Source organism: Macaca fascicularis, chromosome 19 (genome assembly GCF_037993035.2).
Source record: "Macaca fascicularis isolate 582-1 chromosome 19, T2T-MFA8v1.1".
In the NCBI taxonomy this organism is placed as follows: Eukaryota; Metazoa; Chordata; class Mammalia; order Primates; family Cercopithecidae; genus Macaca; species Macaca fascicularis.
The window spans coordinates 8,457,501-8,480,089 of NC_088393.1; the positions used below are offsets into that span (position 1 = coordinate 8,457,501).

The 22,589-nt window shown below is 51.4% G+C and overlaps 3 protein-coding genes and 1 long non-coding RNA gene across 5 annotated transcripts in view; 2 read left to right on the forward strand and 2 right to left on the reverse strand.

The window, feature by feature from the left end:
- LOC135968366 (uncharacterized) overlaps positions 1 to 9,797 on the forward strand; it is a 68,204-nt gene extending 58,407 nt beyond the window's left edge. The window contains exon 2 of the long non-coding RNA XR_010583038.2: positions 9,645 to 9,797. This is a non-coding gene — a long non-coding RNA (uncharacterized lncRNA). The remainder of the gene's footprint in view (positions 1 to 9,644) is intronic.
- On the reverse strand, positions 3,126 to 6,285 carry CLEC4G (C-type lectin domain family 4 member G). Its single transcript, XM_005587781.5, has 9 exons — positions 6,168 to 6,285; positions 5,783 to 5,893; positions 5,420 to 5,473; positions 5,166 to 5,228; positions 4,897 to 5,001; positions 4,494 to 4,583; positions 4,184 to 4,332; positions 3,976 to 4,091; positions 3,126 to 3,670 (listed from the first exon to the last, which is right to left on the reverse strand). Exons 1-9 carry the CDS (start codon positions 6,220 to 6,222, stop codon positions 3,532 to 3,534), a joined length of 882 nt encoding a protein of 293 aa, XP_005587838.3. The 5' UTR covers positions 6,223 to 6,285; the 3' UTR covers positions 3,126 to 3,531.
- Positions 9,798 to 11,802: 2,005 nt separating the features above from the next.
- Positions 11,803 to 12,167, forward strand: LOC102119942 (small ribosomal subunit protein eS27-like). Its single transcript, XM_005587784.5, has one exon. The coding sequence runs from the start codon at positions 11,839 to 11,841 to the stop codon at positions 12,091 to 12,093; it is 255 nt and encodes an 84-aa protein (XP_005587841.3). The 5' UTR covers positions 11,803 to 11,838; the 3' UTR covers positions 12,094 to 12,167.
- Positions 12,168 to 13,407: 1,240 nt separating this feature from the next.
- CD209 (CD209 molecule) lies at positions 13,408 to 20,634 on the reverse strand. Of its 2 annotated transcripts, XM_005587785.5 has the most exons (7): positions 20,492 to 20,634; positions 20,269 to 20,355; positions 18,947 to 19,030; positions 18,511 to 18,597; positions 17,933 to 18,084; positions 16,785 to 16,897; positions 13,408 to 14,885 (listed from the first exon to the last, which is right to left on the reverse strand). In XM_005587785.5, the coding sequence occupies exons 1-7, from the start codon at positions 20,535 to 20,537 to the stop codon at positions 14,684 to 14,686; spliced, it is 771 nt and encodes a 256-aa protein (XP_005587842.1). In that variant the 5' UTR covers positions 20,538 to 20,634; the 3' UTR covers positions 13,408 to 14,683. The 2 variants fall into 2 exon arrangements, with proteins under 2 accessions (XP_005587842.1, XP_005587843.1); XM_005587786.5 differs by lacking the exon at positions 20,269 to 20,355.
- Positions 20,635 to 22,589: the final 1,955 nt, after the last annotated feature.

A 22,589-nucleotide genomic window follows, 5' to 3' on the forward strand; every position in this document is an offset into this window, starting at 1 on the left:
GAAAAAGGAAAGAAAAAAGAAAACTGAAATCATAAGTATTAGCATTTTCCTAAGTTCTGGGAGTCATTCTAGTGAATTATGGAACCTGAAGGGGTCATGAGAATTTGTAGGCAGTTTATCAGAAATGTGGGTGGCTGGGGATCCCCGAACTTATAGCTGGTGTCTGAAATGAGAGCAGTCTTGATGGGGACTGTGTCCTTAACCTGTGGATGGAGTCTGCACTATCTGGGTGAATAGTGGCAGAACTGCATTTAGAATTACAGGAGGTCAGGAGCGGTGGCTCATGTCTGTAATCCCAGTGCTTCGGGAGGCCAAGGTAGGCGAATCACTTGAGCTCAGGAGTTTGTGACCAGCCTGGGCAGCATAGTGAGACTGCTTCTCTACAAAAAAAAATTTTTTAAAAAATTAGCCAGGCACGGTGGCACACGCCTGTAGTCCCAGCTACTCGGGAGGCTGAGGCAGGAGGATTGCTTGAGCCTGGAGGACTGCTGGGAAGTCAAGGCTGGGAATTCAAGACTGCTGTGAGCTGTGTTCATGCTACTGCACTCCAGTCCAGGTGACAAAGTGAGATCCTCCCTCATAAAGGAAAAAAAAAAAAAAAACCCACAGGAGATCATCCTGGATTATCAGGTCAGTCCCTAAATGCAATCCTAAGTGTTCATATAAGAAGGCAGCAAGACCAGCCTGGGCTGCATAGTAAGACCCCGTCTCTACAAAAAAACTAATAAATTAGTTGGGTGTGGTGGTGCATGCCTGTAGTCCCAGCTACTTGGGAGGCTGAGGTGGGAGGATATCTTGAGCCCAGGAGGTCAAGGCTGCAGTGAGCTATGATCGTGCCATTGCACTCCAGCCTGGGTGACAGAGCGAGACCCTGTCTCCAAAAAGAGGTGGTTGTGAGGGGGATGCATAGAGAGATTTGATACAGAAGAAGTCATTGTCATGGCTGAAGGTAGGTGCTACCCTACTGCCTTTGAAGACGGAAGAAGGGTCCAGGAATCAAGAAAGATGAGGACAACAGCTCTAGAAGCTGGAAGAGGTAAAGAAACATTTTCCCTTTGATATGGTTTGGCTGTGTCCCCCTCCCCAAATCTCACTTAAATTGTAATAATCCCCATGGATCAAGGGTGGGGCCAGGGAGATAATTGAATCATGGGGGCAATTTTCCCCATACTGTTCTTGTGGTGGTGTATAAGTCTCTCGAGACCTGATGGTTTTATTTTTAATTTTTTTGAGATGGAGTCTTGTTCTTTAGCCTAGGCTAGAGTGCAATGGCATGATCTTTCGCTCACTGCAACCTCTGCCTCCTGGGTTCAAGCAATTCTCCTGTCTCAGCCTCCCGAGTAGCTGGGATTACAGGTGCCTGCCACCACGCCCAGCTAATTTCTGTATTTTTAGTAGAAATGGGGTTTCACCATATTGGCCAGGCTGGTCTCTTGGCCAGGCTGGTCTCAAACTCCTGACCTCGTGATCCGCCTGCCTTGGCCTCCCAAAGTGCCGGGATTACAAGTGTGAGCCACCACGCCTGGCCTCGAGATCTGATTTCATAAATGAGAGTTCCCCTGCACAAGTTCTCTTGCCCGCCGCCATGTAAGACATGCCTCTGCTCGTTGTTTCTTTTCCACCATGATTGTGAGGCCTCCTCAGCCATGTGGAACTGCGAGTCCATTAAGCCTCTTTCCTTTATAACTTACCCAGTGTCACGTATGTCTTTATTAGCAGCATGAGAATGGATTAATACATCCTTAGACCTTGGTTTTTGCCCAGCAAAATCCGTTACAGTAGTGGTGGGAAACTCAAACACTCCTCCAAACCAACTGTGTCTGGAAGTCCAGCAGCCTGGCCCTCAGTCCAGTAGGCAAGTCAATAGGCTCCTGGACTTGCCCAGTGCCTGCTCCAGACTGCAGGTATAGAGGGATCAGAGGATAGGGGGGTTGACAGGTTACAGTGGAAGATTTCCACCTGGCCAGGGAATGTGGTGTTCCTTCTATTTCCTGCTCAGCTGATGCTGTTATACACTCCAGTAGCCTGGGGGCTCCCAGCAGCCTGGAGTTCTAGACTCAGTTCTGCACAGAACTAAAAGCTGCCAACCTGTCACTCCCCTGTTGAACCTGTCTCCATGGGAAATTCTTGGAGAGCCCCTAACTCTCCGAGATGGAAGCAAGAAACTGGGAGTGTAGGGTGAATTCAGATCAAAAGTCCCTGGTTGAGAAAGCCAGGTTCTATGTAACATACACCCCTGCGTGAATTCAGCTATCTGTATACCTTCCAACCTCCTAGGCTTCCTTTTTTTTTTTTTTTTTTTTTTGAGACATGGTCTCACTGCATTGCCCAGAATGGAGTACAGTGACTTTATCAACCGGCGTGATCATAGCTCACTGCAGTCTCGAACTCCTAGGCTTAAGCAATTCTCCCACCTCAGCCTCCTGAGTAACTGGGACTACAAGCATGCACCACCACGCCCACTCGCCAAGCCTTTTTCTTCCTGGGACTTCTGCCTCCAAAGTCCTACCTTCCCAGCTTCATCTACTCAAATGCCATTGTCCCTTGGAAAATCCATCTTCTCTGGAATGTATTTCCTGACCGACCCATCCAATAGTCACAGACCCTAGATGCATGGAGCAGAAGGGACCTGCTCGTCCCATCAGGGTACCCTGTCCCCCACCTGCCTCAAGGGCTTGCCTCAGGATGCCCATAATCTCCACAACGAGGTGACAGTCTTCTCAAAGATGGGTGCCACCACTGCAGTATCTCAGGATGGTCCCTCTCCCCAAAGACAAAGGTGGCCCCTCTGAATGCACAGGTGTCCTCTCCACGCATTCCTCCATTAAATTACTGGTCACTTTGTTCCTGTGCCCAGCTAGACCAGAATGCAAAGGTCCCAGAGGAAAGAACTGCATCTGACCCATTTCTGTGTCCCCAGTACCCTCTGAGCCAAGCCCCATGCCAGGGACTGAGGAAGTAATGGTGTAGACTGGGAAACTGCCCCGACCTTCAAGACCTCCCGGCCCAGTGCAAGTTACCCACCAAAGGTCAAGAGGTCACTGAGAGAGTCCAGGGGTCACTCGTGGGGATTAAACTAGGACGTCTGGGATAAAGCATAGAAGATCTCACTAGAGCCAGGATCCTGGATTCATTTCTCAGATATTTATTGACGCTTCCTCAGGCTGCAAAGACAGCTCCTAGTTTGGTGGAAAATGCGAGAAAACCAAACAGTTCCAGTCATCAGTCACCTAACCTTGGTTAGAGAGAGAAGTAGAGTCATATCACGGGGACACAGGAGCAGGGATTTTGGAGCAAGTGGAGGTTAGGTTGGGTCTGCGTGAGTGGAATTGGGATGAGGTTGGCATGGAGGTCCCAGAGCACAGGCACTGGACTGGACAGGGCTGTGTTGGGCCTAGTGTTTCTGAGACTCAGTAGTGCTGGATGAGGAAGAAAAAACTCTTTGGCGATCAGCTCCAGGAGCCAGGGAGGTGAGCAGCCCCCAGGATACCACGTGCTGCAATGGGCGTGGCTCCGGGGCACTGGGCGGGGTCAGCAGTTGTGCCTTTTCTCACAGATCCAGCCATCCTTCTCGCTGTCACACGGTGCGTCGTTCCATAGCCCCGTGCGCAGCATCATGACACAGTCCTCGCGCCCCCGAGCATCATTGGGCTCTCCCTGGTTCCAGTGGCTGCAGTGGTTGAGTGGGAATCTTGACGGAGGATGAACGCGGGGTCCCGCCTTCCTCTCCACGCTGTAGTCTATTTATTGCTTGGGTCTGCTCTAGACACCCCAGCTGTCTAACCTGAGCGTACACCTGGTATATAACTTTTTAACGCCCAGAATTTAACCTGAGGACAGTTCCTGGGGTCCAGCCTGGCCATGCCTAAGCATGGAGCCCCAGCCAAGGGGTCCCTGAAATCTGGCCAAAGCATGCCGCCCTCTAGAGTCTAACCTGTCTCCCTCCCCAGGTCTCACAAGGAGCCCTTCTCTCACCTGAAGCTGAGAGAGACTCCGTCCACCCACTGGTAGCCCTTAACCTTGCCCAGATGGCGCACAGCCCTCAGGCCCAGCCAGTAACCACGGCCACCTGTGTTCCGAGTCAGGAAGCCCTAGAAAGGAGGGGACATCTGAGCCTGCAGAGTCTGCCCCGCCCCGCCCCGCCCCGCCCCACCGCCTGACCACGCCTCCTCCCTCTGCGCACCTGCTCTTCCAGGCCCCCAACGATCACCAGGTGAGCGCTGGCATCCGCGCAGTGACCCTGCGCCGCCGCCCACGTGGTCTTTGGCACAGAGAAAAAGTAGCAGGAGCCCTCGAAGGACAGCCACGACGTGGGGCACGGCTCGCAGGAGTCTGCGGGGTGGCGAGGGTCGGAGAGGTCGAGTGTTTCCAGGGGGAACGCACCGAGAGGATGCAGCGGGTAGGGGTGGAGACACAGAACCAGGCCAAGGTCCAAGAGAGGCAGGGTCCACTTACACCCTCACAGCCCGCCCCCCGCCCCTCGTGTTGCTCACTATTATGGAGCCTCACGGCCTCCAGCGCCCGGAACAGCTCAGTGCGGACGTCCTCACGGTTCCTGCTGGCTTCAGCCAAGCCCTGGGTCACTGCGGAGTCAATGGAGCGGGGATTATGGCTGGGGTCAGGGCCAGGACCAGGGTCATGACTAGCTAAAGGTCAGGACCCCTGTCCGTGGTCATCGTGCCTTCGGTGCCAGCATCCAGGATGTTACAGGGTCAAGGGCGGTTACAAATGGGCAGGGTCTGGCTGTGGCCGATGCTGGGAGTCGCAGTCAGGTCAGAGTGCAGCGTCAGGGTCAGGACGGGGTGCATGATCGGGGTCAGGGGTCAGCACTCAGGACGGGGTCGGGGTCCGGGGACACGGCCAGGACTTAGGGCTGGCGTCGCCTCAGGCACGCACCGTGCTCACGCAGTTCCCGCAGGGCGCTCTCCTGCTCCATCAGCTTCGCCTGCGCCTCCCCAAGCTCCGAGCGCGTGGTCTGCAGCTGCGCCTGCGTCCCGGAGCCTGGGAGTCGCCGGGTGAGAGGCCCGAGGGTGGCGAGGATGGGGCGGGGCTTCGGAGACCAGCCTGCTCCGCCCCACCCGCCGCAGGCCTTGACCCCGGCCCCCCTCCCATCCCGGCCACAAGACCCCGCCCCTGCGCCCACAGCCTCGGCCGCGCCCCCTCACAGCAGCTGCGGCAGACTCCGACCTCCTCCTTCAGGGCACCCAGCGCCGCCGTCTGCTTCGAGGCTGGAACGACCCCCGCCCCAAAACGCATGCCCCCCGGGGTCACTTGGGAGGACTCAGGGGACTCCCTTCCCCACCCCGGGGCCAGCCTCAGGGACCAGAGAGTCCCCACGCACCCGAGACTCCATCTCCGGGGTCTCAGACGCTCCCGCCCCGCATGCCCCGGGGGCCCAGGTGCCTGGCTCGGCACGCACCGTTTGTCCTCAGCAGGTCCTGGCCGTCGAGTAGCGCCGCGCGCTCCGTGGAGGCTGCGGAGAGAAGCTCCTGCAGGCGAGGCCAGGGACTTGGAAATCCTCCCCTCGCCCGGGGGTGCGGGGTCCCCCGATTCGGGACCACAGAGCGGGCGGGCAGGCATACAGCGCACACGATGCGCACACACGCCGATGGGGGACAAACGCGCGGGGATTCGCACACACAGACGGCCCAAAGATGTACACACACTCTGCTCACACTCAGACGCGAGCAGGACGCCAGGGTGCAGCTGGTGCTCATTGCAATGGGGGTTTTGTGTCCCCAGGGGGGCCGGACGCAACCCCTCCCCATCGAGAGTCACTCACCCTTGGACAATAGGATACTCAGGATCACAGCCCACAGGACTGTGACGACCAGGACAGCCAGGGCCAAGAAGAGGGGTCTCCCGCTCCAGTGCACCCGGCGTCCCCAGTGCCCTGGCAGAACAAGGACGGCATGCTGGGTCCCCCAGGACTGAGCCCTGGAGGCCTGGGTTCCTCCCAGGAAGCTGAGATTCAGAGAAGTTAAGTAATTTGCCTGTGGTCACACAGCTTCTAAGTGGCAGAGTGGGAACTGGACCCTGGTCCAACTGGCTCTGTGGCCTGTGGTGTCTCCTGCACCCACGACCCTGACCTGTCTTGGCTCTTCCCTCCCCTCCCCCATCAAACCCCAGACACTGGGACAGGGATGAGGCAGTCTGGTTGCTCATACCTCCGGGGACCTCCTCCGAGCTGCCGCCCCACTTGCTGTACCTGGTGGTGTCCATGGCGGTGCAGGCCCCTAGTCCCTGGCAGAGATATAAACTTCACCCCTGTCCTCACTGGACCTATGCACTCCCTTCCTTCCTTCCCATTTTCTTGGCCTTAATTCCTGGCAATCGGAATCCATAGACCAATCACAGGATTGGCCCCTTTCTAGGCTGGGCTGGGCTGGGCTGGAATGAGGAGGGACGGTTCCAGCCTCCCTGTCCTGGCCACTGCAGCGCCATCCCCAGGCTGGTGCTGGAGGCTTCTCTTTGGAGCTAGGTCCCCATTCTCTTATGGGCCTGGGGCTGGGTTTTATCTCGAGAGGGACACACTGAACCCGACCAAATTGTAACCCCTTCTGGCTCCTGAGAAAGCCCCCTCAGGCGTAGCCCCCCAGGCCAGTTCAGGTCCCGCCTCAACTCCCCTGCCGGTGCCTGCAGAGGCTGGGTTTGAACCTGACCTTGATCCAGTCCCTCTGGACCAGAAGGGAACAAAGAGGTTTGTTACGGAGGTAGCTGGCTGAGCTGCAGGACTCTACCACTGTGTGGGTTCTAGGTAGCTTCTAGAAGCCTTAGTTTTCCCCTCTGTGTAAAGGAGATGGATATGGACCTCTCTCACAAAGATACTATGATAAAGAAACGGGACGGTCTCACTGGCTCACACCTGTAACCCCAGCACTTTGGGAGGCCAATGTGGAAGGATCGCTGAGCCCAGGAGTTCCAGACCAGACCAGCCTGGGCAACATAGGAAGACCCTCATTTCTACCAAAAAAAAAAAAAAAAAATATATATATATATATATATATATATATATATAAATAAAATAAAATTGAAAATATAGAAAAAAGAAAGAAAATGAGGTTTTACCTGTCTACCTAGGACCATCTCAGGCACATCAAAAAAGCTCAATGTTCGTGAAATTCATGCATTCTTTCAACAAACATTGAACACCTGCCATATGCTAGGCATTGATCTTGGAACTAGGGCCACATCAGAGAATAAAATAAGCAAATTCCTCTCTTCTTGGAGCTAATATTCTAGGAGAAGTGTGGGGAGACAGACTCCATACTCAACATAATAAACATAATTGAAAACATAAGTTATATAACATAGTAGTTCTCAGCTGGGGCAATTATGCCCACCAGGGGACATTTGGCTATGGCTGGAGGCACTTTTGGTTGTCACAGAATGTGTGTGTGTGTGTGTGCGCGTGCGCGCGCAAGCGTGCTCCAAGCATCTAGTGGCTAGAGGCCAGGGATGGTGCCCAAAGTCCTACAATGCACAGGACATCCCTCATAGCAAAGAATGATCTGACTCCTAATATCCACAGTGCAAAAGGTGGGAACTCTAGTATACTATATTCAAAAGTCATAAATGCTATGAAAAAAAAATGAAGGGAAGAAAAAGTCCAGTAAGATAAGTGCTTGGCAGAACTGGGATGGGCACTAAGCAGTGGGCAGTGGCTAGGGTGGCCAGGGCCAGCCTCACTGACAAGGTGAAACGTTGAGCACTTAATGGAATATTCCAGCCCCTCTTGTAGATATGTAAACACACTCCATGTTCTTGAGCCTCTCAAAAACCCTTATCCATGGGTAACCACCCGAATGTGTTCTGGGGAAAGGATTTACATGGAAGTGATTCATCAGCCCTTACGGAGGAGATAGAATTAGTTCATTTGGGAAATCGGAGGAGGTTTTCTGGAAGAGATAGCATGAGACGTGTGGCTTTGAGGATATGTGTACTGTGGACCGAGAAAGGAAGGACACACCAGGCACAGAGCACAGCCAAGGCAAAGGCAAGGGGGCAGGAAAGTGGGGCTCTGTTGGATACACCTGTGACTGAAGCTGCCTTGGTGAGCTGGGGCAGAGCTGTCCAGCTTAGCGAGGAAGCCAGAAGGCTGCCCATCAATGTCCTGTGCCCAGACCTCACTGCAGGGTAACTGAGAGGGGAAGAGAGGTCCTAGAAGGAGGCAGCAGACCTCTACCCTCTATCCCTGGCCCAGGACAAGGAAGGGAGGCCTGTTTCTCAGGTGGGTGGGGAACATGTAACAAGGGAATTTGAAGACAATATGATGAGTCTGGGAAGTACAAGAGACTGCGAGAACCACTGGAGACACTGGCTGAGCCTGGAGGACTTCCTGAAGGAGGTGATGCCTGGGGAAAGGGTCAGAATTATTCCAGAGGAGATGGATACATTAAAGAACGGTCCCAACATGGTATCAGCACATGCAAAGATTGGGAGAACAGGGAACAGGACTTGTTGGAGAAGCTAAGACTAATTCAGGGGCAATCATCTGGGGCTAGGGTGTCAGCTGTGGTCACATCATACAAGGACCTGAATAGCAGGGACAAGAGGTTTGGGTGAATGTGGGAGGAAGGTAAAAGTCACAGGATTCAGCTCCAAGGCCATGACCACTCCGGTTTCCATTCTCTGCAGAGATGAGAGGATTGCTGTAACCAGGGAAGCCAGCCCACTGCAAAGGGCATGTGGTGTATTGATTGTCGCTCTGAAGTTTGGCTTTGCTTTTATTTTTTATTATAAAGTATGCAAAGAGGTATGAGTATGCAGGAAAAAATGAAAACGTTTATGCCTTCCACTCGCCTTTATCAAGTTTTGACATCTTCACATATTTCAGATCTTCTTAAAAATCATCACATAACAAATAACATAACGTAACAAATAACATCATATAACAAATAACATCGTCACATAACAAATCATAGCAAACAGAGTGGAGGTCTCTTGTACCCCAACCTCCTCTTATTCCCCTCCCCAAGGCCACTGCCCTCCCAAACTTGGTGTTTATCCTATTTTAAAATGCTTTAATTACACATCTTTCCATGGTGAATATATTGGGCTGTTTTGCACATCTGGGAGCTTTATTAAAATGTCATCACATGGTCTATATCCTTCCGGAACTTGTTTTTGTCCTCTCCACATTGCAATTATGAGATATGTCTATTCAACACTCATTCTTCATTTAAAATGAAGATAAGCACAAAAAAATAAATGCTTAGTTAACAGAGAACAGGATAAAGCTTCCTTAATTTGAGAAGCAGCAATTTCCAGGATCCTACAGAAATGTCTTGCTTAATAGTGAAACATGAGAACCATTTTTGGTAAGACCCAGAACAAATTAAAAATGTCCACGGTGTAGTGGGTTGAACAGTGTCCCCCAAAAGAAATGCTGGGGCCAACTGTGGTGGCTTACACCTGTAATCCCAGCACTAGGCTGGAGAAGCACTTGAGGCCAGGAGTTGGAGACCAACCTGGACAACACAGGAAGACCCCTATTGAGTAAGGCGTTTCGGCAGGCTCGCAGAAATCCCAGCACTTTGGGAGGCCGAGACGGGCGGATCACGAGGTCAGGAGATCCAGACCATCCTGGCTAATATGGTGAAACCCCGTCTCTACTAAAAAATACAAAAAACTAGCCGGGCGAGGTGGTGGGCGCCTGTAGTCCCAGCTACTCGGGAGGCTGAGGCAGGAGAATGGCGTAAACCCGGGAGGCGGAGCTTGCAGTGAGCTGAGATCTGGCCACTGCACTCCAGCCTGGGCGACAAAGCGAGACTCCGTCTCAAAAAAAAAAAAAGAAATTACCCCTTATCCAGCCAGAATCGGTGAGCTAGGGCTGCCATAACAAAGTGGCACAAAGCGGGGACTTTGAACAACACAAAGATATTCTCTCACAGTCCTGGAGGCCAGAAGTCTGAACTCAAGATGTCAGCAGGGCCGTGTTCACTCTGAATGGTGTAGGGGAGAATCCTTCCCTGCGCCTCTAGATTCTGGTGGTTGCCGACAACCTTTGGCGTTCCTTGGCTTGTAGACCCATCACTGGAATCTCTGTTTCTGTTGTCATGATTTTCTCCCTTCCTCCCTCTTCACATCATCTTCCCTCTGTGTCTCTCTCCTCTCATTTTGCTTTGTTTTGTTTTTAAGAGACAGGGGCTGTGTGAGGCAGCTCATGCCTATAATTCCAGCACATTGGGAAGCAGAGGTGGGAGAATCTCTTTGAGGCCAGGAGTTCGAGACCAGTCTGGGCAGCATATTGTGAGAAGCATATTTAGTAAAATCAAGAACACGATAAAGAGGTCCCTCTTGCTATTTTGTCAATGCAATGAGAAAACATAAAGAATTATGGCCGGGCGCAGTGGCGCAAGCCTGTAATCCCAGCACTTTGGGAGGCCGAGACGGGCGGATCACGAGGTCAGGAGATCGAGACCATCCTGGCTAACACGGTGAAACCCTGTCTCTACTAAAAAATACAAGAAAAAAACTAGCCGGGTGAGATGGCGGGCGCCTGTAGTCCCAGCTACTTGGGAGGCTGAGGCAGGAGAATGGCGTAAACCCTGGAGGCGGAGCTTGCAGTGAGCTGAGATCCGGCCACAGAACTCCAGCATGGGCGACAAAGCAAGACTCCGTCTCAAAAAAAAAAAAAAAAAAAAAAAAAAAAAAAAATATATATATATATATATATATATATATATAGAATTAAGACCTGTAAACACTGGAAAGGATGAGTCAAAGCTGACAATATTTGGAAGCCGTGATCTTATATCTAGGCAGTTCGAGAGACTTCTGAACTAATTAAAGATCTCAGCAAGGTGATTCTTTAAAAGGAGCAGCTTTCTTAGGTTGCAGCAGTGAGCATTTGCAAATATAGAAGGAAAGAAAACCCTCTTCACAATACAAGGAAGGTTTGATTTACTTATTTATTTCAGAAACCTTGGTCTTGCTATGTTGCCCAGGCTGGTCTCGAACTCCTGAGCTCAAGCGATCCTTCTGCCTCCCACAGCATTGGGATTATAGACATGAGCTACTACAAGAAAAATTCTTGAACATTAAAGAATAATTATAGGAAGAGTATAGATTAAGCCCTTACATGTAGCTAAGATCTGAATAACTAAAGACACAAAGCTGGACACAGCAGCTCACACCTGTGATCCCAGCACTTTGGGAGGCCGAGGTGGGTGGATTACTTGAGGTCAGGAGTTCGAGACCAGCCTGGCCAACATGGTGAAACCCTGTCTTTACTAAAAATACAAAAATTAGCTGGGTATGGTAGCAGGCGCCTGTAATCCCAGCTACTAGGGAGGCTGAGGGAGGAAAATTGCTTGAATCCGGGAGGCGGAGGTTGCAGTGAGCCGAGATCTCACTGTTGCACTCCAACCTGGGCGACAGAATTACAAATGCCCACCACCATGCCTGGCTAAATTTTGTATTTTTAGCAGAGACGGGGTTTCACCATGTCGGCCAGGCTGGTCTCAAACTCCTGACCTCAAGTGATCCACCTGCTTAGGCCTCCCAAAGTGCTGGGATTACAGGTGTGAGCCACCGCGCCCAACCAAGTGGTGTGTTTATTACAACTGATGGACTGACATTGACCTGTCATTACTACCTACGGTCCCTAGTTTAGATGAGGGTTCACTCTTGGTGTCCTATGTTCTACGGTTTTGGACAAATGTATAATGACATGTGTTCACCATTACGGTATCAGACATACGGAGTAGGTTCCTAAAAATCCTCAGGCTCTGTCTGCTCACAAATATATTTTTCAAAATTCCATTGAAGGATTGCCAAACAGATTTAAAAACAAACCCGGCTTTTCCGGCGGTGACGACCTACCCACACGAGAACATGCCTCTCGCAAAGGATCTCCTTCATCCCTCCCCAGAAGAGGAGAAGAGGAAACACAAGAAGAAACGCCTGGTGCAGAGCCCCAATTCCTACTTCATGGATGTGAAATGCCCAGGATGCTATAGAATCACCACGGTCTTTAGCCGTGCACAAAAGGTAGTTTTGTGTGTTGGCTGCTGCACTGTCCTCTGCCAGCCTCGAGGAGGAAAAGCAAGGCTTACAGAAGGAAGTTCCTTTAAGAGGAAGCAGCACTAAAGGCGCTCTGAATCAAGATGAGTGGGAAACCATCTCAATAAACACATTTTGGATTAAAAAAAAAAAAAAACAAACCAAACCTGACGCGCGGATTATCTGGAATATGATAGAGAGGTTGCAACTAGGGAGAAGAACCTCTTGAGGTCAGAGAATGAGGAGGGAGCCAGCTTTTGTTTTCGCTGTGGAGCTTGATGTTTCAGTTCCATGTGCACAGGTGACATTCAAAAAGCAAAACAAAAGGTTTAAAGATAGAGTAATTTAAATATCATCTAAAATATTTCACAAGAGTGGCTGAGAACATTTTGAATAAAGAAGAACCGTAACAGGGCAGGGCTTGGTGGCTTCTCCCTATAATCTCAGCTTTTTGGGAGGCTGAGGCAGGAGGATCTCTTGAGCCCAGGCGTTCGAGACCAGCCTGGGCGACATACTGAGACCTTGTCTCTAAAATAAAATAAAATAAAAAATTGTGTGGTGGTGCACGCCTCTAGTCCCAGCTACACAGGAGGCTGAGGTGGGAGGATCGCTGGAGCTCAGGAAATCGAGGCTGCAGTGAGCCACTGTGATCACACTACTGCACTCCAGCCTGGGTGAAAAAGTGAGAGCGTCACACACACACACAAAGTGCCGTGCCTAGTTGTTATCAAAATATTATAAGCTGGCTTGGGTTTCCTTAGATACAGAGCTTGAGACAAGGGTTTGGATACAAGTAGGTGATCTGGGAGGGGATTCCAAGAAGCACCAACAGAGGACGGGGAAAGTGAAGACAATCAAGTAGGGAAAGGAAAAAAGCCGATTCAGAGGCATCAGTGAGCTTCTGACCCACGTGGGTGACTGGACTCAGCTCTTCTGGGAGCCTCTGCACTCCAGGGAGATGGTACAGACAAGTTTTACAGTTCCCCTGTCTGTTGAAGGTTGACTCTAAATGAGATGGAATTTAGCCTGCAAGCTGTTTATGAAGGAATGTCCTTGGGGTCAACAATAGTAGAAGGGAGGTGGCATTTGTAGCGTCTTTTTTACACCAAAATATTCTCTAATTCTAACACTAGCCACCTGGAGTTAGCACCACATTCCATAAGTTAAAAAGCCAGGTCCCACAGGAATAACCCTATTTCAGATCCCACGTGCAAAGGGGATGCCCAGGCCACCCACACTTCCGCCTGCCCAACAAAAATTGGGGGTCTTCACAACTCCTTTCAGATCCAGTAATTTGCTAGAATGACACAGAATTCAGGAAAACATTTTGCTTATGTTCTTACCGAACTGAATCGGGTCTGTTTACCACATGCAATGGAAAACCAAACAACTAAACACAGATTTTGTAGAGATAAAAGTTTACTTCAAGGCAGCCAAGTAAGGAGAGAGGAGTCTGGCTCAAATCTGTCTCTCTGAGCTGGGGGCTGCTGCAGATTTTATATACAGAGGGTAGTGAGGTGTAACCTAATTGGATCATGTAACGAGGTGATGTGGGAGGCTTGATCTGATTGTATCATACCATGGGATGATGTCAGAGTGCAATCTGATTGGATCATAGATCATGCCATGTAGTGTCCGCTTCTTAACTCAGTCCCCATTTGTTGGACTGAACACTTAGGTTCTGCCTGTGGCTACTTGCTTGGTTCATCTGGGCATGATCAAGGAATGTACCTTGCAACCTGGGGGTCCAGGTAACTGAAAAATAACTTGCCATTTTACTACACAAAGTTGAACCAGATTGGGCTACTTCTGTGGCTGCAATGTTTACCAGTTTCTGATAAAAGATACAACTCAGAAACAGCAAAATGGAAGAGATGCGTAAAAGAAAGGAGGATTTCGGGGTGGAAGGGGTTGCATCGAGCCTCCATGCCTTCTCTGGGTGCCATTGGTTGACTGGGGGAATGAATTCCCTGGTGCTTCCAGCCTGCAAGATGAACTCTGGCAACCAGTAAGTCCCCAGTCAAAGGGGTGCAGGGGCTGGTAGACAGAAATTGAGCAGATGGTAGTTTGCACAGATGAGATAAAGCCTCAGGGGACATAGCAGCTACACATGGCAATCCAAAAACTCTAATCTCCAAAAGAAAGAGAGAGTAGGTTAATGGAACACACGAAGCTCACCCTCCAAAGGCATTCCACACCAGGTCACTTACAAAGCTCCCAAGATGAACCAGAAACACAAGCTCTACACCAGGGGACCTTGGAGGCATCCAAAGAAGGACAGACTGGATCCAGGCCCATGGGGATGAAGAATTTGACAGAGGCCAGGCAGAGCGGCTCACGCCTGTAATCCCAGCACTTTGGGAGGCCAAGGCCATCAGATCGCCTGAGCTCAGGAGTTCAAAACCAGCCTGGGCAACATGGCAAAACCTTGTTTCTACAAAAAGTGTGACAATTAGCAGGGCTTGACGCATGCCTGTGGTCCCAACTACTCAGGAGGCTGAGGTGGGTTGGCTGCAGTGAGCTGTGATCATGCCACTGCATTCCAGCCTGGGTGACAGAGACCCTGTCTCACAAAACAAAACAAAAATAAAGAATCTGATAGAGAACAGTCCCAGAGATTTTGTGAAGGTCCAAGGATGGAGAGAAGGAACCCTGGCTTAAAAGTGGCGAAGTGCCACTATGCCGCATGGGCAATCGGGGATGCAGAGGCTGAGGAGAGAAGCTGCCCTTCATCTCTGGAGCAGGAGGCTGCAGACTTTTTGCAGATCCAGAATTTGGCAGCACTGCATTTGTCGTCATTCCAGCCATTGCCATTAAATTCCACACAGTCTTCCTCCCCGATATTGTTGGGCTCTCCTCTGTTCCAATATTGCTTGAAGCTGTAAAACCCATACAGAATGTGAGCCTCTGCCCCCACCTGCTACATGAGCTATGTTTCTATCTTTCGAAATCTTGATGCTTTTTCTTTTGAGACAGAGTCTCGCTCTGTCTCCCAGGCTGGAGTGCAGTGGTGCAATCTCGTGTCACTGCAACCTCCGCCTCCCGGGTTCAAGCGATTCTCCTGCCTCAGCCTCCTGAGTAGCTGGGATTACAAGCGTGTACCACCAGGCCTGGCTAATTTTTGTACTTTTGGGTTTTTTTGTTGTTGTTTGTTTTGTTTTTGACATGGAGTCTCACTCAGTCACCCAGGCTGGAGTGCAGTGGCGCGATCTTGGCTCACTGCAAGCTCCACCTCCTGGGTTCACATCATTCTCCAGCCTCAGTCTCCTGAGTAGCTGGGATTACAAGCGTGTACCACCAGGCCTGGCTAATTTTTGTACTTTTGGGTTTTTTTTGTTGTTTGTTTTGTTTTTGACACGGAGTCTCACTCAGTCGCCCAGGCTGGAGTGCAGTGGCACGATCTCGGCTCACTGCAAGCTCCACCACCTGGGTTCACACCATTCTCCTGCCTCAGCCTCCCAAGTAGCTGGGACTACCCGGCTAATTTTTTTTGTATTTTCAGTAGAGACAGGGTTTCAACGTGTTAGCCAGGATGGTCTTGATCCCCTGACCTCGTGATCTGCCTGTCTCGGCCTCCCAAAGTGCTGAGATTACAGGCATGAGCCACCACGCCCAGCCATTTTTGTACTTTTGGTAGAGACGGGGTTTCACCATGTTGGCCAGGCTGGTCTCAAACTCCTGACCTCAGGTGATCCACCTGCCTTGGCCTCCCAAAGTGCTGGGATTACAGGTGTAAGCCACCATGCCTGGCCTCTTGATGCTTTAATATCTTCCCTGCGTGTGTATGCTGGACACACATTGCTCTGCACACCCCATGGTGTTTGAGTGACACTGCCTTGAGTTCCTGCCTCTCTTGCTGCACCTCATCCTTGAAAGAACTTCACCTATTGAGGGTGTGATTTTCAAATACAAACCAACCAGTCTGGAGTCCACACCCCCAACCACCTGCCTTTCTGGGCTCTTGCATTCATACCCACTCTCTTCTTTTTTTTTTTTTTTTTTTTTTTTTTTTTTTTTTTGAGACAGAGTCTCACTCTGTCACCCAGGCTGGAGTAGTGCAGTGGCATGATCTCAGTTCATTGCAATCTCCGCCTCCTATGTTCAAGTGATTCTCTTGCCTCAGCCTCCCAAGTAGCTGGGACCACAGGCGCATGCCACCACACCCGGCTACTTTTTGTATTTTTAGTAGAAATGGGGTTTCACCATGTTGGCCAGGCTGGTTTCGAACTCCTGGCCTCAGGTGACCCGTCCGAGCCAAGTGTCAGACAGCTAGGGACAGAACCTACCCCCCAGAGCCTGCGATATAGGATTCCTACCTGACAATCCTAAGCCTCCTTGCCCGGCCCTGTCTGTTCCTTCCCACAGAATCTATAATAAAGGCTCTGGCTGACAGTTGCCCCCTCTCTGTCTCATGACCCACCTGGTGCTTCATGAGCTGTGATGTGTCCTCTCTCTAGGGATCCGTCAATATGACAAGCTACTCACAATGGCAGGTGTCTCCTGAGCTGGTGGCCTTACTAGACCTCAGACTTCCTATTACTACACTATATTTTAACACACCCACCCATGGGGTAAGCTCCTCCTGCAGCTCTGCTGGTGGAATTCTAGGCATCTGCCATGCTGTCTGCAGGTGAGTATGAAGACCACTTAACTCAGTAAAAACCCCCAGATTCTTGGATCTAGGGTGTCAGGGAGTTGGGGAGGATCCCCAGGGAAAGTTCAAGTTAGAGCTTGACGATTCCAGCCCCAGTAGATAGGGTGCCCCTTCTGAGATCTACCTGGTTGACAGAGGTGAGTCGTCCACCCATTGCCACGTGTCTTCCTGATTTAGATCTGAAAGTCCCATCCAGGCGAAGCGGTTACTTCTGGAAGACTGCAGCTGTAGGAAGTTCTGGAGGGTAGAGGAGGAGTCAGGAGGGAGCTCTGCTTCCCATTTTCCAGGTTCTGTCTCCCCATCTCTTGGCAGGAAGTTCTGCTTGTAGGCTAACCTTCAGCCTTCTGGTACACTGGGTCCTGAGCCCCCTCGTGTCTGAGTCTCTCTCACATGTGTATCCCACAGCACATGTGTCCTGACGTACACACATCCATGCACAGCTGGCCTCTCCTCACACTCTCTTGCTAACACTGCGTGTTTATCCATTTTATACATTCTGTGCATGTCTGCACACATTTACTCGTAACTGGGCTTAATGTATTAGAGTCAGATCCAACCATTTCCTAATTGCTGGTCATGTGCATCTCCTTTCAGCTCTGCACTGAGTGACATCACATTGACAGCTTGAAATCAGCCACCTGGCCGGGCGCGGTGGCTCACGCCTGTAATCCCAGCACTTTGAGAGGCCGAGGCGGGCGGATCACGAGGTCAGGAGATCGAGACCATCCTGGCTAACACAGTGAAACCCCGTCTCTACTAAATATACAAAAAATTAGCCGGGCGTGGTGGCGGGCGCCTGTAGTCCCAGCTACTTGGAGGCTGAGCCAGGAGAATGGCGTGAACCCGGGAGGCGGAGCTTGCAGTGAGCCGAGATCGCACCACTGCACTCCAGCCTGGGCGACAGAGCGAGACTCTGTCTCAAAAAAAAAAAAAAAAAAGAAAGAAATCAGCCACCATGGGAATATTTACACCAGGGAAATTGGCAGACATGACACATCAGGACTTCTTCCCCCAGAGAGCCGGTTGTTAACCACTTGTGGCATGCCACTGGTGGTTACTATAGTTTGTATTTTCCCCAGAGCTTTCACACATGTTCAGATTTGGTTTGTATCTGCTCTAAGGGTACCTGGGACTCCCTCATTCATATCCTTCTCCTCCCATCTTTTTAAGTGGAGCAAAGCCTCTCTTCTGCAAAATCCTCTCTGAGCACCTCCTCCCTGGTTGGCCAGAAGCCATGCCCCAGGCCAGGACGGGGACCCCCACCAGGTGTACCTGCTCCTCAGCACTTTTGATTACGACGAGCTGGGCCCCCACCTCCTGGCAGGCGGTGATGGAGTCGTGCCAGTTCCGCTGGGAGTTCGATATGAAGTAACAGTTTCCTTGGAAGAATGTCCACTCCCAGGGACAGGGGCGGCACAGGCGTTCTGTTGGGGGAGGCCGGTCAGGGCTGGGCTCAGATGAGGTTGTCCATACTCCTGTATCTGCCCAGCCTTCAAGGTCTTGAGAGTCGGAGCCCTTCCTTCACTGTCCACGCTGGGTGGACCATTCCCCTCCCCACTTCCCGAGACCCTCCCCCATCCCCATGAGAACCTGGGAGTCCTGGCCCCATCTCCTCCAGACTAGGAGAAGTCGGAGCTTTAGAGCACAGAACAGAAGGCAAGAGACTAGCTTGACTGAGTGCCTACCGTGTACCTGGCCCACTGAACACCAAGTGCAAGCATCGCTGTTAATCTGTGTTCTTATTTCACAGAGGGAGAAACTGAGGCTCAGAGAGGGTTAGTGACTCAAGCAAAGTCACACACTGTGGAAACCCTCCCAGGCCCAACGACCCTTGGCATCTGGCCACTCACCCACAGCAGCCTTCAGCTGGGACAGGTCCTGGGAGATCTCGTCCTGCTTGGACTGATCCAGCCTCTGGGAGCTGGGGTTCTTGGAGACTGGGACAAGGAAAGAAATTGCAATGATTAAACACCTGCTGTGTGCCACGCCCTACATTGTCCCCCCAAGGACGTGATTTCTGAGCACAAAAATCTTGTTTAAATCCTTTTTTGGATAAGGAAAACTGACACCCAGAGAAGGCAGCAGGGAAGGGGCAGAAGAGCCTGTCCTCCTCCCCTCCCCTGCCCTGGAGATGAGAGTGGTCATGGGGAAAAGCCTCTGGAAACCCAAAGGGACAGAAGGCCAGCTTTTAGCTCTTCATTCGTCTTGGAACTGGCCACCCCCAGCTGCGTCTACAGCAGAAGAACCAGGCCTGGGAGGCCAGGACTCTCAGAGCCTGCTGCTGACCTTGGACAAGGATGGCCACCAGCAGCCCAGTGAAGAGTGTGAAGAAGAGGAGCGGCAGCACCAGGGGTGCGTGGCCCAGACACCCTGCAGGAGAAAAGATTGCTTGGTTCCAGCATGCCAGTGCCCAAGCCTCAGCCTGGCCCAGGGAAAGCCTGGCCACAGCCCCACCTCCCCAAATGGCAGGAGTGAAAGCCCCAGTCCCAACTCTCCACGTGGCAGGAGTCAAGTCCCCAGCCTCCACCTACCCAGCACCCAGGAGTGCAGGAACCCAGCCCTTACTTCCCAGGTCCCAGGAGCGAAGGCCCCAGCCCCCACCTCCCCAGCCCCCAGGAACCCAGGCCCCAGCCTCCACCTCCTAAGGTATCAGTAGTCCAGGTCCCAGCCCCTACCTCCTTAGGATGCAGGAGTCCAGGACCCTGCTCCCACCTCTCCAGGATCCAGGAGTCCAGACCCCAGCCTCCACCTCCCTAGGACCCAGGAGTCCAGACCCCAGCCTCCACCTCCCTAGGACCCAGGAGTCCAGACCCCAGCCTCCACCTCCCTAGGACCCAGGAGTCCAGACCCCAGCCTCCACCTCCCTAGGACCCAGGAGTCCAGACCCCAGCCTCTACCTCCCTAGGACCCAGGAGTCCAGACCCCAGCCTCTACCTCCCTAGGACCCAGGAGTCCAGACCCCAGCCTCTACCTCCCTAGGACCCAGGAGTCCAGACCCCAGCCTCCACCTCCCTAGGACCCAGGAGTCCAGACCCCAGCCTCCACCTCCCTAGGACCCAGGAGTCCAGGAACCAAGCTCTTACCTCCCAGGTTCCAGGAGTGAAGCCCCCAGCCCTTACCTCCCCAGGACCCAGGAACCCAGACCCCAGCCCCTACCTCCTCACATCCCAGGAGTCCAGACCCCAGCCTCTACTTCCCTAGGACTCAGGAGTCCAAGTCCCCAGGCCCCACCTCCCCAAGACCCAGGCCCATAACCTCCACCTCCCCAGGACCCCAAAACCCAGGCCCCAGCCTCCACCTCCTCAAGTCTCAGTAGTCCAGGCCCCAGCCCCTGCCTCCATAGGACCCAGGAGTCCAGGCTCCCAGCCCCCACCACCCCAGGTCCCAGGAATCCAGGTCTCAGCCCCCACCTCCCCAAGACCCAGCCTCTACCTCCTCATGTCCTAAGAGTCCAGGCCTCAGCCACCAGCTCCCCGGGACCCAGGAACCCAGGACCCAGCCTCCACCTCCCCAGGTTCCAGGAGTCCAGGCTCCAGCCACCTGCTCACCAGGACCCAGGAGTCTGGGAGGTTCTGTTCTCTCCTCCCTTCCAACTAACCCTTCTCTACCTGCTAAGCTCTTGTAGCCTCGAGTCTGTCGGAATCCAAAGTCTCTTGGAAAAAAATTCATACTGCTAGTTATCAGCTCTTCCTCTTCTAAATGGATAAATACGAACTCAGAGCCTGGGCAGGCTGAGGCCAGGGCTAGCCATCCCCTTCCCACCCCAGGATCCCAAAGCATCCCCAGGATCCTAGAGCACCCCAGGATCCCAGAGCCCCAGCTCAGCCTCACCCAGGAGGCCCAGCGGCTGCGCCCTTGGTTCCTTGGAGTCACTCATGTTTCCCCCACCGTCCCTCAATTTCCAGAACTTCTGGGGACCACAGTGCTGATTTCCCACCCCGCGATTCTCACTCCCTAAATCTCTTCTTACTGAGGAAGAAAAACAGGAAACTGGGTAGGGATATAATACCCAAAAGGCCGGTGGGAGGGGTCAGAGCATGAGATGGCCCTGACCTTGCAGGAATTTCAAGGAGCTGGTGGGGAATGGTCTGAGGTTGACAGGGAGAAGGATTCGTCCACTCCTTCCATAGTTGAGCTGCGTGTTGCTTTTAATGAAATCCAGTAAGTTCTAATGAAAAGTGACTTCGTTATACCCCTCCACCTAGGGCAGGGATGGGCAGGCAGTACCCCTAGTTCCTGGAACCATCATCCTCCCTGACCACAGGCTTTGTTGCTGTGATCTGCTGATGTCCTCATTTATGAGAATTTTTGCTGACTTTGGGAGTTGAGGCTGAATCAGAATTCCTTGTTTATTTAATGCCTATGATAGTCAAGCACTTTTCTAGTAAGTTTATAAACTCATTCACTTGAATCTTCCTACCCTATGGTAGATCATATGATTTCCGTTTTGCAGATGGGGGATACTAAAGCACAGTGAGGTTATGTAACTGGCCCAAGGTCACACAGCTAGTAAATGGGACATCTGGGATTTGAAGCCAGACAGTCTGCCTCAATGACAGTCAAAGACAGTTCACCAAAAGACAGTCAAATGGCATCAAGGAGGAAATAAAATATTCATAATGGCTTTGAATTGTTTCCAAATTCCTAAATTTGGTTCTTTCCAAATTGGAACAACCTGTGTGGTCACCAGCATATATATATATATATATATCAGATATATGACATATATATATGACATATATATCTGATATATATGATATATATATATCCTTTAAAAAGGAAGGACACTGGCCAGATGCAATGGCTCATGTCTGTAATCCCAGCACTTTGGGAGGCCAAGGCAGGCAGATCACGAGGTCAAGAGTTCAAGACCAGCCTGGTCCATATGGTGAAACCCCATCTCTACTAAAAAAAAAACCACAAAAATTAGTCAGGCGTGGTGGTGCATGCCTGTAGTCCCAGCTACTCGGGAGGCTGAGGCAGGAGAGTCGCTTGAACCCGGGAGGCAGACGCTGCAGTGAGCCGAGATCACACCACTGCACTCCAGCCTGAGCGACAGTGTGAGACTTTGTCTCAAAAAAAAAAAAAAAAAAAGAAAAAAAAAAAAAGAAAGGACATTCTGACACATGCTACAACATGATGAACCTTGAGGACAACATGCTAAGTGAAATAAGCCAGTCATAATAAGACAAAGGCTGTATGAATCCATTCATAAGCGTTCCCTAGAGTCGTCAGATTTATAGAGACAGAAAGTAGAATGGTGGGTGCCAGGGGCTGGGGAATGGGGAACAGGGAGTCAGTGTTTCCTGGGAACAGAGTTTCACTTGGGAAGATGAAAAAGTTTGTGAGATGAATGGTGGTGATGGTTGCACAACAAGGTGAATCTACTTTGTAAAAGAAAATAAAATTTCATAGGCTGGGTACGGTGGCTCACGCCTGTAATCCCAGCACTTTGGGAGGCCAAGGCGGGTGGATCACCTGAAGTCAGGAGTTCGAGGCCAGCCTGGCAAACGTGGTGAAACCCCGTCTCTACAAAAAAGACAAAAAAATTGCCGAGCGTGGTGGTGGGTGCCTGTAATCCCAGCTACTCAAGAGGCTGAGGCAGGAGAACTGCTTGAACCCGGGAGGCAGAGGCTGCAGGGAGCTGAGATTGCACCACTGCCCTCCAGCCTGGGCAACAGAGTGAGACTCTGTCTCAAAAAATAAAAAAAATAAATAAAAAACCTTTGGGCTCCACCTACTCGACAGATAGATTTTCAAAATTCTATTGAAGGATTTCCAAACAGGTTTTAAAACAAACCTGACAAGCTCATTATTTGGAATATAATAAAGAGGTTATATTCTTTACTTGGGAATAAATAGCAAAGCTACAAGTGGGGACAGTAACCTCTTGAGAATGGGAAGATGGGGACGGAATGAGCTTTAGTTT

Coding starts and splice junctions, on each gene's coding strand:
- CLEC4G (XM_005587781.5), bottom strand. CDS start 6,222: ATGGACACCACCAGGTACAGCAAGTGGGGCGGCAGCTCGGAGGAGGTC. Junction 5,894..6,167: donor CTCGGAGGAGGTCCCCGGAG/GTATGAGCAACC, acceptor TTGTTCTGCCAG/GGCACTGGGGACGCCGGGTG. Junction 5,002..5,165: donor CGGAGTCTGCCGCAGCTGCT/GTGAGGGGGCGC, acceptor GGCGACTCCCAG/GCTCCGGGACGCAGGCGCAG.
- LOC102119942 (XM_005587784.5), top strand. CDS start 11,839: ATGCCTCTCGCAAAGGATCTCCTTCATCCCTCCCCAGAAGAGGAGAAG.
- CD209 (XM_005587785.5), bottom strand. CDS start 20,537: ATGAGTGACTCCAAGGAACCAAGGGCGCAGCCGCTGGGCCTCCTGG. Junction 19,031..20,268: donor AGGCTACAAGAGCTTAGCAG/GTAGAGAAGGGT, acceptor TTTCTCCTGCAG/GGTGTCTGGGCCACGCACCC. Junction 16,898..17,932: donor TCAAAAGTGCTGAGGAGCAG/GTACACCTGGTG, acceptor TCTACCCTCCAG/AACTTCCTACAGCTGCAGTC.